This window comes from Hemitrygon akajei, chromosome 6, assembly GCF_048418815.1.
Source record: "Hemitrygon akajei chromosome 6, sHemAka1.3, whole genome shotgun sequence".
Lineage (NCBI taxonomy): Eukaryota > Metazoa > Chordata > Chondrichthyes > Myliobatiformes > Dasyatidae > Hemitrygon > Hemitrygon akajei.
The window spans coordinates 64,070,919-64,084,668 of NC_133129.1; the positions used below are offsets into that span (position 1 = coordinate 64,070,919).

Below are 13,750 nucleotides of genomic sequence, written 5' to 3' on the forward strand. Positions count from 1 at the left end.
ACGGTAAGATTTTATGTAAGTGGAATCATATCGTCATGGATAATACAGCATGGATTTAGGCCTTTCAGTTCAACTCATCCAAGCTGATCACGGAGCTCAGTAAGCTAATCCCATTTGCCCATGTTTAGATGATATACTTCGAAATCTTTCCTATCCATAAATTCTCCAAAGTCTCCTAAATGTTGTCATTTTATCTGCCTCAACTACTTTCTCTGATGACTTGCTCCGTATCAGCAACACACTCTGCATGAAAAAGTTCACCCTCAGGTTATTTTTAACTCTTACACTTCTCACCTTAAACATATTCCCTCTAGTGTTTAATTTCCTTTCCCTGGGGGGGAAAAAAGACTCTGTCCTCTCATCTCATTTATACCTCTCATATTTTTGTGCAGCTCTATAAGGTCACCCCTCAGTTTCCTACGTTCCAAGGAATAAAGCGGAATAAAGTTTTAGCCTGCTCAACACTGCACTCTTTCCAGTTTAGTAATGGCATTCCTATAACAAGTGGCAAGGGATGGCAAGAAATTAACAAAGAGAAAATAGAATACAATATTAAACAGCTCAAAACCCAAAAGCAATTTCTGTAAGTGGAGAAATTAGGACAAATGGAGGGCACTTACTGAAAGGGAGAGGAGAATTTATAATAGCATTCAGGAAATGATCAAGAAAAAATACTTTGCATTTGCTTCATCAACTAATGCAAAAGAGAACCCGGCCTCCAATACAATCGTGGAACTGAAGGAAATGAGGATTATTAAACAAATACTAAAGATGTACATTGGTGAGACTAAGGGCAGACGAGGCAACCACTTTGTGCAGCATTCTGTCTGTAGTGGCCATCTTGAGTTCCTGACTGCAAGCTATTTCAACTCCACTCTCTCGTCCCACTTCAACCTGTCTATCTTCATCCTCCACCACCACCGGGGAAGGCCAAATGCAAACTAGAGGAACAGCACCTCATGTTCTGTGTGGTAGTCTACAACCCAGTGGCATCAATATTAAACCCTCGGTTATCTGCACCTGCTCTGTTCCTTTCACCTTCTGATTCATCGTTCCTCCTGCACATCCCCTTCCTTTCAGCCCCCACCCCTCTCACCTGCACCCTGTTGCCCTGTTTGTTTCCTGTCTCTAACATGGTTCCTTCTTCTCATCACCCATACACTCAACCCACTGAGTCTCTTATTCACTACCCCCCCCCCCCACCTGCTTCACCTTCCCACCAGCCTCCCTTCACCTGGATCCCATTGTCAACTGCCTGTTCCTGTGTTACACCTCCCTCTTCCCTCTTTATACTGGTAGCTCTATTCTACTCTTTCAATCCTGATGAATGGCCTCAACCCAAAACTCTACGTTTCCCTGCACAGATATTGCCTGACCCACAAGAGTTCCTCCAGCAGTTCATTTTCTTGTAGTTTGAGTCTTGTTGGGAAAGAAATCATAGGATGTAGGCTCAGGAATGTTAAGGAAATGCCGTTCATCCAAACGACAATTATCACCATCCGTAAGTGACTTGTTGCCGGCTTGTAGTGACATCTGCACCAGACTTTGAGGCGAGTGGTCACGGGTTCGAATCTGGCCGGCTCCTTGTGGGCTTTCCTTCTGTGCTTGGTTGAGCATCGAGCTTGCAACTCAACCTCATAAAACAGACAAACGCTAAAGAAATGGCAACATTGTCGCCCGATGTGAAACAAGGCGTGGAGAGGAACAACATAGGTGACTTATGATTTCAGCCTCAATTAAGTAAGTTATTAAATCATAATTTGTAGCAATCACATTCCAAATAATAAACACCTTTCTATACCACAAAGACTTCCCTAGTTTGTCTTGGTTTACTCTGCCATGGTTTGGTATCAAATGTTAGGTCGTATTGTGTTGAGAAGTTTTACCATGTTCAAGCTGACTGTATAATTTTCTAGTGAGCTAAAAGGAGACCGTTTTGAAAGCAGTGACAAATGTTTATTTGGCCTAGGTTTTGAATGGCGATAGCTTTTCAGACTCAGTCACTGAATATATTCAAGACAAAGATTGATTTTTTTTTAATAATAAAGGAAGGTGGTGAAAAAGGCATTGGTGGGCTGGTTTTCATGCAGAAGAGTGGGACATTGTATTGTAGTTACAGTATGTTGTGTAAGTCATAGGTGAGATTGTTCTTGAAGGTATTATATACGAACACTTTGGTCACACATTTATTGGAAGGATGTCATCAAGCTGGAAAGTGTTCAAAGAAGATTGACGAGCATGTTGCCAGGACTCAAGGGCCTGAGTTATAGAGATTGGCAGGGCAGGCTAGGACTTTATTTCTTGGAGACTGAGGGGAGACCATATAAATGTGACTAAAATCATGAGGGGCATAGATAGGGTGCATGCATACGGTCTTTTTGCCAGATAAAGGGAGCAAAAAATTTAAAGTGAGAGGGGAAAGGTTTAAAAATGGACCTGAGGGGCATTTTCTTCATGAAAAGGGTGGTGTGAGCTGCCAGAGAGCATAGTGGAGGCAGGTACGATAAGAACATTTAAGAGCTATCTGGATAAGATATCAATAGGAAGTGTTTACAGGGATATTGGCCAAGTGTTGGCAAATGGATCTAGCTTAGGTGGGCACTTTGGCCAGTATGGGAAAGTTGGACTGAAGGGCCTGTTTCTACGCTGTATTAGTGTATGACTCTATGGAGTTAGAACAGGAAAGTATTGCTGAGCAAGTCATCAGGTATGATCTTATTGAATAGCATAGCAGCTATGAAGGGATGAATGGCCTGTGTGTTTCTTCTGCTTTTTCAAGCCTGCCTTGCCAGAAAGATAACTGCTCTACTAGTTTGATCATTCATTGATACCATAAACGTGTTCTTGATCAGTTGTCGTGCATATCATTGTTTCCTTGGTCCTGCCAGGTTGGCATGGGGTCGACTGTTCGATTCCCTGTCCCCGCGGTAGATGGGGTCTTGGATGCAATTCAACATGTCACTGTGCCAATGGAGGAGCGTGTAATGCTACGGACGGGAGCTGTACTTGTTTAGCAGGATGGCGAGGGAACAGATGTGTACATCCGTGCCAGGTAGGGTGCTTGCCATCGTGAACTGGGTACGGGCTCATTAATCCACAGGATCAAACAGCATCTTCATTGATGGGTGTAGTTGCAAAATGTGTTGGCTTTAAATTGTATCATTGGCAAAAAAGAATGATCTGTTCAATTCCACAACACATTCACGGATCTAATATTGTGTGAAAAGGCAGTTAACGTCCTCAGCTTTCTGTGGAAGCAGAGCCATTGGGCTGCTTAATATGCTCGCTTTTGCCCTGTACACTTCTCTGTAATTCTCCAACAGTTAATATGTTTGCACGTTTGCCAGGATGGCTCCTATGGATTGAACTGCACGGAGCGTTGTGACTGCAGTCACGCTGACGGATGTCACCCTACCACTGGACATTGCCGGTGTCTGGCTGGTTGGACAGGTGGGTACCATTTCTTGTCTAACTTCAATGTGAGAATTGACTTCCTTTAACTTGCAGCAATGCTGCGTGCTGATGCTCCATTCAAGCCTCCTCTACCTCTCCTGCCTCTACTTTCCCCTCTCACTCCAGTGCTCATCAATTTCCCCTTCAATGCATCGCTGCTATTAGGCTTCCTGTGGGAGAGAATTCTCATCCGTCTCTGGTGAATTCAATTGACTTTATTACTTACATCCTTCACATGAGGAGTAAAAATCTTTACATTACGTCTCCGTCTACATGCGCAATGTTCAATTTGTAGTAATTTATAATAAATAGTATGTACAACAATATAACATAGAAATACAGTTGTGTCAGCATGAATTAATCAGTCTGATGGCCTGGTGGAAGAAGCTGTCCTGGAGCCTGTTGGTCCTGGCTTTTATGCTGCGGTACCGTTTCCCGGATGGTAGCAGCTGGAACAGTTTGTGGTTGGGGGTGACTCGGGTCCCCAGTGATCCTTCGGGGCCTTTTTACACCTATCCCACTGGATTTATATCATTTGTAGCCACTGGTTTCACTTACTGAGTACTTTGTCTCCAAGCTTAGGAATCTTTCCCTAAACCTCTCCTCGGTGCGGTAAATTTCTATGTACTGTATCACCAATTGTGAATACCTGGGGGTGTGAGGAAGGCCTACCCAGCATGGGCAGGAGAGTGAGAGTCAGACTGATGACTGATGATGTCCAGAGATTGAGGAATTTTAGTTAGAATCTTGGATCCTTCAAATGGATCTTTCTCCACCAGATCTCAGTCTCCCAAATTCTCACTCGGCCTAGTTATGTGTAGACTGCCCATTACAACACGATAGATTGGCTCTGCACCATTGATTCAAAAGTAGTTGGATGTGATGGAAAATATTTGTTTCTAGGAGAAAAACTGCATTTAGTTTCATATGTAAGAAAACTGTTTAATGAATGCTTTGACCCTATATGGGAATTACCTGGCAAAGGACACAATTATTTAAAATCACAGATATTTGTCCTAAATGTGGATTATGATCCAAATTAATTGTGAAAAAGGAAATAATTCTGTTGTGATTTATTAAATCAGCTGAAGCAAGAAGGGTCACATATGGGACTTAAAGGAGAAAGTTTTGTAAAAGCAAGTCTACAGGTACATGACCAAGATTTTGGTAAACAAACTATCCATACACCCATTTGTTTAATAAAATGAATGTCCGCGTTGCACAGGCCCAGTTTTGATAGATGAGTTTACCAATGTGACACATGTTTGCTCCCTCTTCCCTTCACCTCCTACCCTGACTCCTGTCTGCAGATCTTTCTGTTCTTAATGGTCCTGATGTGGTGTTTCAACCCCAAACATCAACAATTCCTTTCTTCTCACAGATGCTACTCAACGTGCTGTTACTCCAGAAGGTTGCCTGTTGACCTATATTCCAGAATCTGCAGTCTCTTATGTCTCATTTTCTATTCCCTCCCCCTTGGGTTTATGCTGCTTTGCCTTAAGTTTGCCTCTTGTGTTGGGGACAAGCTCTATTGTCCGAGGTATTCTGCATTCTTTGTTGGATTTATCAGTGCCTTTCATTGCTTTTCTGATCCTCATTTTCCCACCCCAGCTCCAACAAATGGAAACATATTCTTTGCGTCCACATTATCAACCCCTCTTTCATAATCTCAAAGACCTGTTCTGGGAAGCCCCCCGCCCCCCCCCCCCCCCCAGCCTTCTCTGGGGCCTCAGTCTGATCAGTCTTTCAGAAGTAACATGCCGCATACTCATTTCAGTATTGTTGGCGATCCTTCTCCAGGTGGGTGCCATCTCCAGATAGCGGCAAGATAAAAGGACTGGTTGTCTATGATTTCACAGAATGGACCTCTGACCCAGGTCGTGTTACAATGGGTTCAGTTGAATGCCGAATTAAACTTAAGTGCCCCACGTGTAAGACATCGGGCACAAAATGAATGCACATTTTTTTTCCAGAGCTCTGCCTGAACCGAAGTTTATTGGAACACGGAGGAATTGCCTAGCAACGTCTAAGGCTCACAATGTGTTCTTTGTCCTTCACACTGGCATTCCATTCCAACAGGGTACTACAGCTCAGTGGTGTAACAAGCTGCAGTGGTCTTCTTTCTAAAGCTAGTGAAAAATGTAGATATTCAATTATGTTTTTTTTTACGATAAAATAATAAGAGTTCTTCTAAAAATTAAAGAGAACCTTTAGGTACTTCAAAAGGAAAAACTCTGCTGTTCTGCTAAAAAAAAGTTCTGCTTCACTAATTTGCTTTATTTACGCTGTTACATAATACATTGTAGTTTCTGTGGGATTCAGTCAGCTTTCCCATCAGCTGTGCTCAAATGATTCATTCAGTAACAAGACAGGCTTGATTGTAACACTAGTAGACACAATAAGGTCTAAACTCTGCAGTGGATGTTTATTGGCATTCCATTTAAAAAAGAGGCATTCAGTGATTGGTGAAAATATATAAAGGAGAAAAGATTGTTTTTATTCTGTGAGGTTTTAGGTTTTATTAATATGCTACAGATTATGTGACACATCTGCTGATGGGGTCTTTGGTAATTTGTACCACATGTTTATCACATTAATCTATGCTTTCCTAACCAAAGTGGTGCAGAAAGCATGTCAACATCCCAAGATAGGCGTCACATTGCTTCATTTTTAATGATGTGTCATGCTATCACCTAATCACAAGTTGCTCATGTGTGAAGATATTTCAACTTATCATCAAGATTCAGGGAAAAAAACAACTCAGAATATCCCAGTGATCTCATTGAATGGTGGGAAAAAGCTCGAGGGGCAGAACAGCCTCATCCTGAAACTATGTTTTCATCCCCAATGTAACAGCATCTTTAGAACAGTTTATCCCTTTTTTTGACTGCAGTGCATTCTTACATTAGCAACGAGAAAGCACCATGAATATAGGCCTTTAGTCAAGCTTCCATTTAGAAAAAGGAACACAAAGATTTGGGCAGAACAGTAACGTATCTGTAGAGCTGCCATCTTACAACACCATTGTCTCTGCTTCTATCCTGACCTCAGACACTGTGCAGATTTTGCACGTTGGCCCTATGAGCGTGTGAGTTTCCTCCTTGTGGTCCAGTTTCCTCCCTCATCCCAATGACATGAGAATGTGGGATAAATGTAAATGGCGCCGAATGAGATATGGACTCATGAGGACCAAAAATAAGCTTCCATGCTCTTTCTCTTTGAGTCTGTGATTAACATGGAATGAACTGCCAGAGGAAGTAGCTGAGGCAGAAACAGTAACAACATGTAAAGGAAATGTGGCCAGATATGCAGATAGGAAAGGTTTAGAGGGATATGGCCAAGCATGTACAAATGGGACTAGATTAGGCAAGTACTTTAATGGATAAGGATGAGCTTGGCCAAAGAACCTGCTTTCATGCTGTATTGACTCTTTGACTCTCTGAGAGGATGGGGCTGAATATTTTCAGAGATTTCTTCAGCTTTGAAAGCAGGTAAAGTCCTTGAAGGACTGAACTCACAATTGCCGAACTGTGTTTACTTATTTCTTCATCTCTGTGTGTTTGGTGTGAGAACATGTCCCCAGGTGCTTTTCAGATGAGGTTACCAGCACAATTTGACAGAGGCATGTAAAGTTCTGAAATATCAGATTGAAGAGTTAAGTTGATACTCTCTTACGAGTTGGAGGCCATTCGGCCCATCAAGCTTATATCAGCCCTCTGTCCCATTATACCCCCTGCTTCTCCTACTATTCACTTGCAGCAAAGTGTAACTTAGAGGCTCTAGTAGAACATCTTTGGCACATGAGAGGAAATGGGTTTAACCAGTTTACCCAATTTCCCTCGGGATCAATAAAGTATGTCTGTCTGTCAGAGGAAATCCACCGTGTCACACCAACAGCACCTGAGGTTAGGATTGAACTTGAGTTGCTGGCAACAGCAACGATGAAAGGAGGCCAAATTTAAGGGAAGGAGAAGGTAGTTACTGTAGTTACTGTTTTGGGGTAGCAGAGAAATTATTGCTGAAAGTATCTCACCCAGAGGGTGTCTCTTGCTGTGTTCATAAATCCTGTGTCAATCAGCTGGCAGGGTACTTGCAAACATTTTTAACCCCTCTGCTTCAGTCTCAGGTTCCCACCAGCTCCCACCGCTATCATCCATGAACCTTACAATAACATGGTCACATGCCTTAATGACTTCCACCCACTGGCTCTGACAACCATCATCATGAAGCGCTTCAAGGGATCATAGCAGGCATTAACTCCAGTCTTCCAGACAATCTCAGTCCACTGCAACATATCTATGGCAGATGCCATCACTCTGACCCTACGCTCATCTCTGCAGCATCTAGAAAGTGAAAACACACTATTGTTTATTGACTTCAGTGCCAGCTTCAATACCATAATTCCCAGTAAGATCATCACTAAATTCTGAGACCTGGGAGTCAAAGCCTCCCTCTGCAACATCTGACCAACACACTGCATTGGTAAGGATAGGCACAGTTATTCACCAGAACCAGAATCGGAATCAGCTTTAATATCACCGGCATATGTCACAGCAGCAGTACAATGCAATACACAATAACAGGGAAAACATTAATTGCAGTAAGTATACATACACTTAATAGTTAAAATGTGTAATTAGTGCTAAAATGGAGATATAAAAGTAATGAGGTAGTGATCATGGGTTCAATGTCCATTCAGAAATCAGATGGCGGGGGTGAAGAAGCTGTTCCTGAATCATTGAGTGTGTGTCTTCAGGCTCCTGTACCTCCTCCCTGATGGTAGTAATGAGAACAGGGCATGTCCTGGGTGACGGACGTCCATAATGATGGACGCTGCATTTTTGAGGCATGAAGGTGTCCCAAACACCACAAAGGCTAGTGCCTGTGATGGAACTGACTAAGTTTACAACTCTCTGCAGCTTCCTTCAATCATTTCATGATATGTGCCAGTGATATTAAACCTGATTTTGATTTTGTAATTGAATGGTTCTCCAGTTCAATAAGATTAGCTCTTAACCTTACAATCATTATGATCGTGCACTTTATTGTCTTCCTGCATTCCACCTTCTCCATGTCTGTAATACTTTATTCAACCTTCTGTTGTTGTTTTACTTTGTTCTATCTCAATACATTTCAATGAATTGGTCTGTATGAACAATATACAAGATAAGCTTTCACTGTACCTTGGTACATGTGGACAGTAATACTAATTCCAATTACCAAGACCCAGTGACTGTGTTGACACAGGATACGACAGATGCTTGAGCAACACATAAAATGCCAGAGCAGCTCAGCAGTTCAGATAGTATCTGTGGAGGGAAATCAATTGGCAGTCAACTTTTTGGGTCAAGATAATATGGCCCTGTTAGAGTTGAACTTGAGTGCTGCTCTCAATGACAGTGATTTCTCTTGTTCTGTGTTTGTAGGTATTCACTGTGACAGTGTTTGTGCTGAAGGACGATGGGGGCCAAACTGTACCCTGTCATGTCACTGCAAGAATGGGGCCTCCTGCTCACCAGGCGATGGAGTCTGCAAGTGTGCTCCGGGGTACCGAGGAACCACCTGCCAGCGCAGTAAGAAACCCAGCAATTGTCAAATCTGATCTAATTCTAGTATTTGAATGAATGAATGAAATTAATTTATTTCGGTCAGTACAAACGTAACAAAAAGCATCATTTACAACGATGATTTCATAGGACAAAATTACAACAAAAAAAAGATATTCTTTATAACAGACCAAAAGGGTGTAGGCCGAAGCTTCAGCTCATTATGCCTACCCCTCTTACTGATACAACAACGCATTTAGCATCAATCATCACATCAAAAACAAAAGAATTCATAATCTTTTAACACAAAATCCAATTCCAAATATCATTTATTTACATTACTCCCATTCATTTTAAATCATGTATTTTATATTTGTTCATTAAATAATTTTAAGTAATTTTTTAAACTTGTTAAGTGTAGAGCATGTTTTTAAATTCTTACTACAACTGTTCCATAGATTCACCCCTCTGATTGAAATACAATGATTTTTTACAATTGTTCTTAACCTTTTTTTCAGCAGAAACTTTCTTGTAGTTAGAACCTTAAGGCTAAATATTAGTACTTAAAATCAGGCTTGTTGTATTTGAGATTGGTGCTATCCTCTTGTAGGTCTCAGACCTAATTTAGTTGACCTCTACCTTGCTCACTAATATCTTCGCAAGTGGCTTAGTGTCAGATTACTCCCATGTATTGAAGGTGTTTTATAATTATTATATCTAACTTTTTAGTATTGCTTTTCTGTCAGACACCATTGAGTTAAGGGACCGTAACTGGTAAACTTTCCATTGCAGTCTGTTCTCCTGGATTCTACGGGCATCGTTGCAGTCAAGCCTGTCCTCATTGTGTGCACAGTAATGGGCCTTGTCACCACATCTCTGGCCAGTGTGAGTGCCTGCCTGGTTTCGCAGGAGCTCTCTGCAATGAAGGTACTTTCATCTTCCTCATACAGAATAGAAATTTTGGGGTCTTGTTTGCACTGAGCCCCAGTGTGGATCTGTACAAGTGCCATGTTGATGAGCAGAGGTCAATGTTTTGGCACCTGCCCTTCTGTTTCAGCAGTGGTGTTTTCTCTCCTGGTCAGCCCACACTCCTCTATTTCCTGTATCTGAGCTGGTGACCATGAAGAAATGGTGATACCTTTACAACAGGAATGGTGTAACACTTTATTAGCAAGGACCAACAAAAAGAAGCAAAGATTAAGTGGAGTGGCAATTGTTGGAGTGGGCCATTGCTAGAGTGGTCAGGCTTTGGCTTAACAGGCTTCGATGAGAACAGGCAGAAGCTAGAACTTAAGCTTGAGAAGTTAGAGCCAAAGGTATAACAAGTGTAGGCAGGATGGTAGTTCAGATAGTGGAATGCTCCTCCTGTAAGATGTGGGGTTGCAAGGAACCTATCAGTCTCCCTGATGACTGCATCTGAGGGAAGAGAATCCAAACTCAGCTTCTGACTGAGAAGGTCAAGGAAATGGAGCTGGAACTGGATGTACTCAGGACCATCTGGGAGGCTGAAAACCTCATAGATGAAACTATTACTGAGGTGGCCACACCCTGAGTGCAGGGTTCAGATAGTAGATAGGTGATCACCAAGAGAAGTAAGGGGAGGAAGCAGTCAGTGCAGGGTTACCCTCTTGCCATTCCCCTCAGCAACAAGCATAATCCTCTAGATATTGCTGGGGGGGGGGGAATGACTTATAAGGGTACAGCAGCTCGATAGATAAGGGGACAAACAGAAGATTCTGTGCCTGCAAAAGAGACACCAGGATGGTGTGTTGCCTCCCAAGTGCTAAGGCCCAGTATATCTTGGAGCAGCGGCAGAATATTCTCAAGAGGGAAGGGGAGCAGCCAATCATGGTGCACATTGGCGCAATGACATAGGTAGAAAGGGAAAAGAGGTCCTGTACAATGAGTATAGGGAGTTAGGAAAGAGGCAGGATCCCCTGAGGTAGTAATTTCTGGATTACATCCAGTGACACATGCTAGTCAGGGCAGGGATAGGATGATAGTACAGATGAATGAGTGGCTGAGGAACTGGCACAGGACAGGTTTTGTGGTTCTTGAAAAATAGGATTATTAACTTTCTGGCACAGAGATGGCCTGTACAAAAGGGACAGGTTGTACCTAAACTGGAAGGGAACCAATATCGTACCAGTGCTACTCAAAAGGGTTTAAAATGATTTGGTAGGGGGATAGAAACCAGAGCACCAGATCAGACAGTGGAGGGATGAAGAAAAAGGTAGCTATCAGGGCCAGTAAAAGCAGGCAAGAGCAAAGTAATAGATACAATGGGATGGATAGTTTGAAGTTAGTATATTTTAATACCAGGAGTATTATCGGTAAACATGATGAGCTTAGAGCATGGATCAGCACATGGAACTATGATGTTGAGGCCATTGCAGAGACTTGACTGAGAGAGGACAGAATTGGATGCTTAATGTCCCAGGGTTTCAGTGTTGTAGAAAAGATAGAGAGAAGGTAAAATAGGGTTGCTGGCATGGGGGACTTCTACGTTCCTAATATAAACTGGGACTTTTTGAGTGCAAGAGGTTTAGATTGTCAGAGTTTGCCAGGACGGATGTATGAATCAGCATGTAGATAGTCCAACAAGAGGGGCTCTACTGAACCTGGTGCTGGGTAATGAACCTGACCAGGTGACTGAACTTTCACTGGGTGAACAGTTACCACAACTCCTTAGGTTCTAAGATATCTATAGACAAATATAGATCTTGCAGGAGGGTATTAAGTTGGAGTAGGGAAAATTACGAGAGCATTAGGCAGGAACTAAAGAGAGGTAATTGGGAACAGTTGTTTTTGGGCAAGTCTACATCGGACATGTGGAGGGTGTTTAAAGACCATCTGAACAGAGTACAGGACAGGAATGTTCCAGTCAGAAGAAAGAACAAGGACGACAAGGTAAGAGAATTTTGGATGTTAAGAGAAGTGATGAATCTGGCCAATAAGGAAAAGGAGAAGAATGTAAAGCTTAGGAAGCTGGAATCAAACAGAACCCTGGAAGATTATAAAGAAGCCAGAAAGTAACTGAAGAAGGGGATTCGGAAAGCCGGAAGAGTCATGAAAAGTTCTTGGCAAGTGGGATTAAAGAGAATCTCAAGCATTCTATACATACTATATCAAGAGCAAGATGATAATTGGGGACAGGATAGGGCTACTCAAGGATAAAGAGGAGAACATATACTTTGCTGCAGAGGATATGGTGAGGTCCTTAATGATAGGTACATGAATGTGAGGAAAATAGAAGAATATGGATCATGTCGACAGAAGAGATTAGCTTAGATTACCATTTGACTTCTAATTTAACATTGTGGGCTGAAGGGCTTGTTTCTATGCTGTACTGTTCTATGTTCTACCTAACTTGGAGGGAGCATTGTGCATGGTGGTGTTTCCGTACGACTATTGCTCTTATTCTTCAAGGCAATAGATGTAGTGGATTTGTGAGATGGTACTGAACTAGCCTAGGTGAGGAATTGCATTTCTTTGTGCACTGATAATGGAAGGATTAATGTTAGGGTGATGGATGGATTGCCAATCACTTGGGTTGCTTTATTCTGAATGGTTGTGATCAGCCAACATAGAGGCAGATAGCAAGTATTCTTTTGCACTCCTGACTTGCACCTTTCTGCTGGATGAAAAACTCATGAGGTGATACTCAGCCTCTGGCAGCACAGGAATCCATGACAATGGGGAGTGGGGTTCAATTGCAAGGGCAACATTTATTGCCCGTCCTTACCTGACGTCAGAAGGTGGAGGTGAGCCACCTTACTGATCTGCTGCAACTCCATTCAGTACCAAACTTCAGGATATTCAGGACACACTGATATGTCAACCATGCCCTCCTCTTGTGCCAAGAGGAGGCCACCCACAGGGAAGAGGAACAACACCTTGTATCCTGTCTGGTTACCCTCCGACCAAATGACCAATATTCCACCCCCCTCCCCCGTCCATTCCCCACTCTGACATTTTACTTCTCATATGCCTATTACTTCCTCCTGGGTCCCCTCCCTTACAGTCCACTCTCCTATCCTACCAGATTCTTTCTTCTCCAGCCCTTGACCTTTCTCACCCACTTGGTTTCACCCATCACCTTTCAGCCAGCTTCTTTCCCCTCCTCCCACCATTTAATTCAGGCATCTCCAATCCCCCTCCCAGCTTCCCTCTCAGTCCTGGAGAAGGGTCTCACCCGAAACGTCGACTGTACTCTTTTCCATAGATGCTACCTGACCTGCTGAGCTCCTCCAGGTGTGTGTTGCTTGGATTTCCAGCTTCTGCAGATTTTCTTGAGTTCGGGATGTTCACACTGGGATGGGAGATGGGGTTAAAGTGAAAGTAATTAATATCTTTAACCGTGAAAGAAAGCTGATTTGATCTTGTCTATTAGAAAAGGTCATCACCCAGCTGTTGTCTGTTCCAAGTTTTGTTTCCGATTTATGACCCGTGTTCGAATTGACAACCACAAGAAAATAACTCAGAATGCATTATGTAGGTTTTGATTTGAAAAGTTTCCATCGTATCAGAATAATATGCGATAAGGAATCCAGTCTATCGTGCCTGCTTTTGCATTTTAGATTATGTTTTTGTTTCACAGTGTGCCCCAGCGGAAAATTTGGGAAGAGCTGTGCTGGTTCCTGCACTTGTACAAACAACGGAACGTGTAACCCCATCGATGGCTCCTGTCAGTGCTACCCAGGGTGGATTGGAAGTGACTGCTCACAACGTAAATATCAACAGTTCTTTCC

At 42.7% G+C, this 13,750-nt stretch overlaps 1 protein-coding gene across 4 annotated transcripts in view; it reads left to right on the forward strand.

Annotated features, from left to right (window-relative positions):
* The window catches only part of megf10 (multiple EGF-like-domains 10), a 176,276-nt gene that overhangs the window by 129,702 nt on the left and 32,824 nt on the right, over positions 1-13,750 (forward strand). For 2 of the 4 annotated variants that reach the window (XM_073048477.1, XM_073048479.1), the window contains exons 12-16: positions 2,889-3,052; positions 3,324-3,450; positions 8,880-9,026; positions 9,792-9,926; positions 13,600-13,728. In XM_073048477.1, the coding sequence (XP_072904578.1) occupies positions 2,889-3,052; positions 3,324-3,450; positions 8,880-9,026; positions 9,792-9,926; positions 13,600-13,728 (702 nt within the window). The remainder of the gene's footprint in view (positions 1-2,888; positions 3,053-3,323; positions 3,451-8,879; positions 9,027-9,791; positions 9,927-13,599; positions 13,729-13,750) is intronic. The other 2 variants (XM_073048478.1, XM_073048480.1) reach the window with 1 other exon arrangement.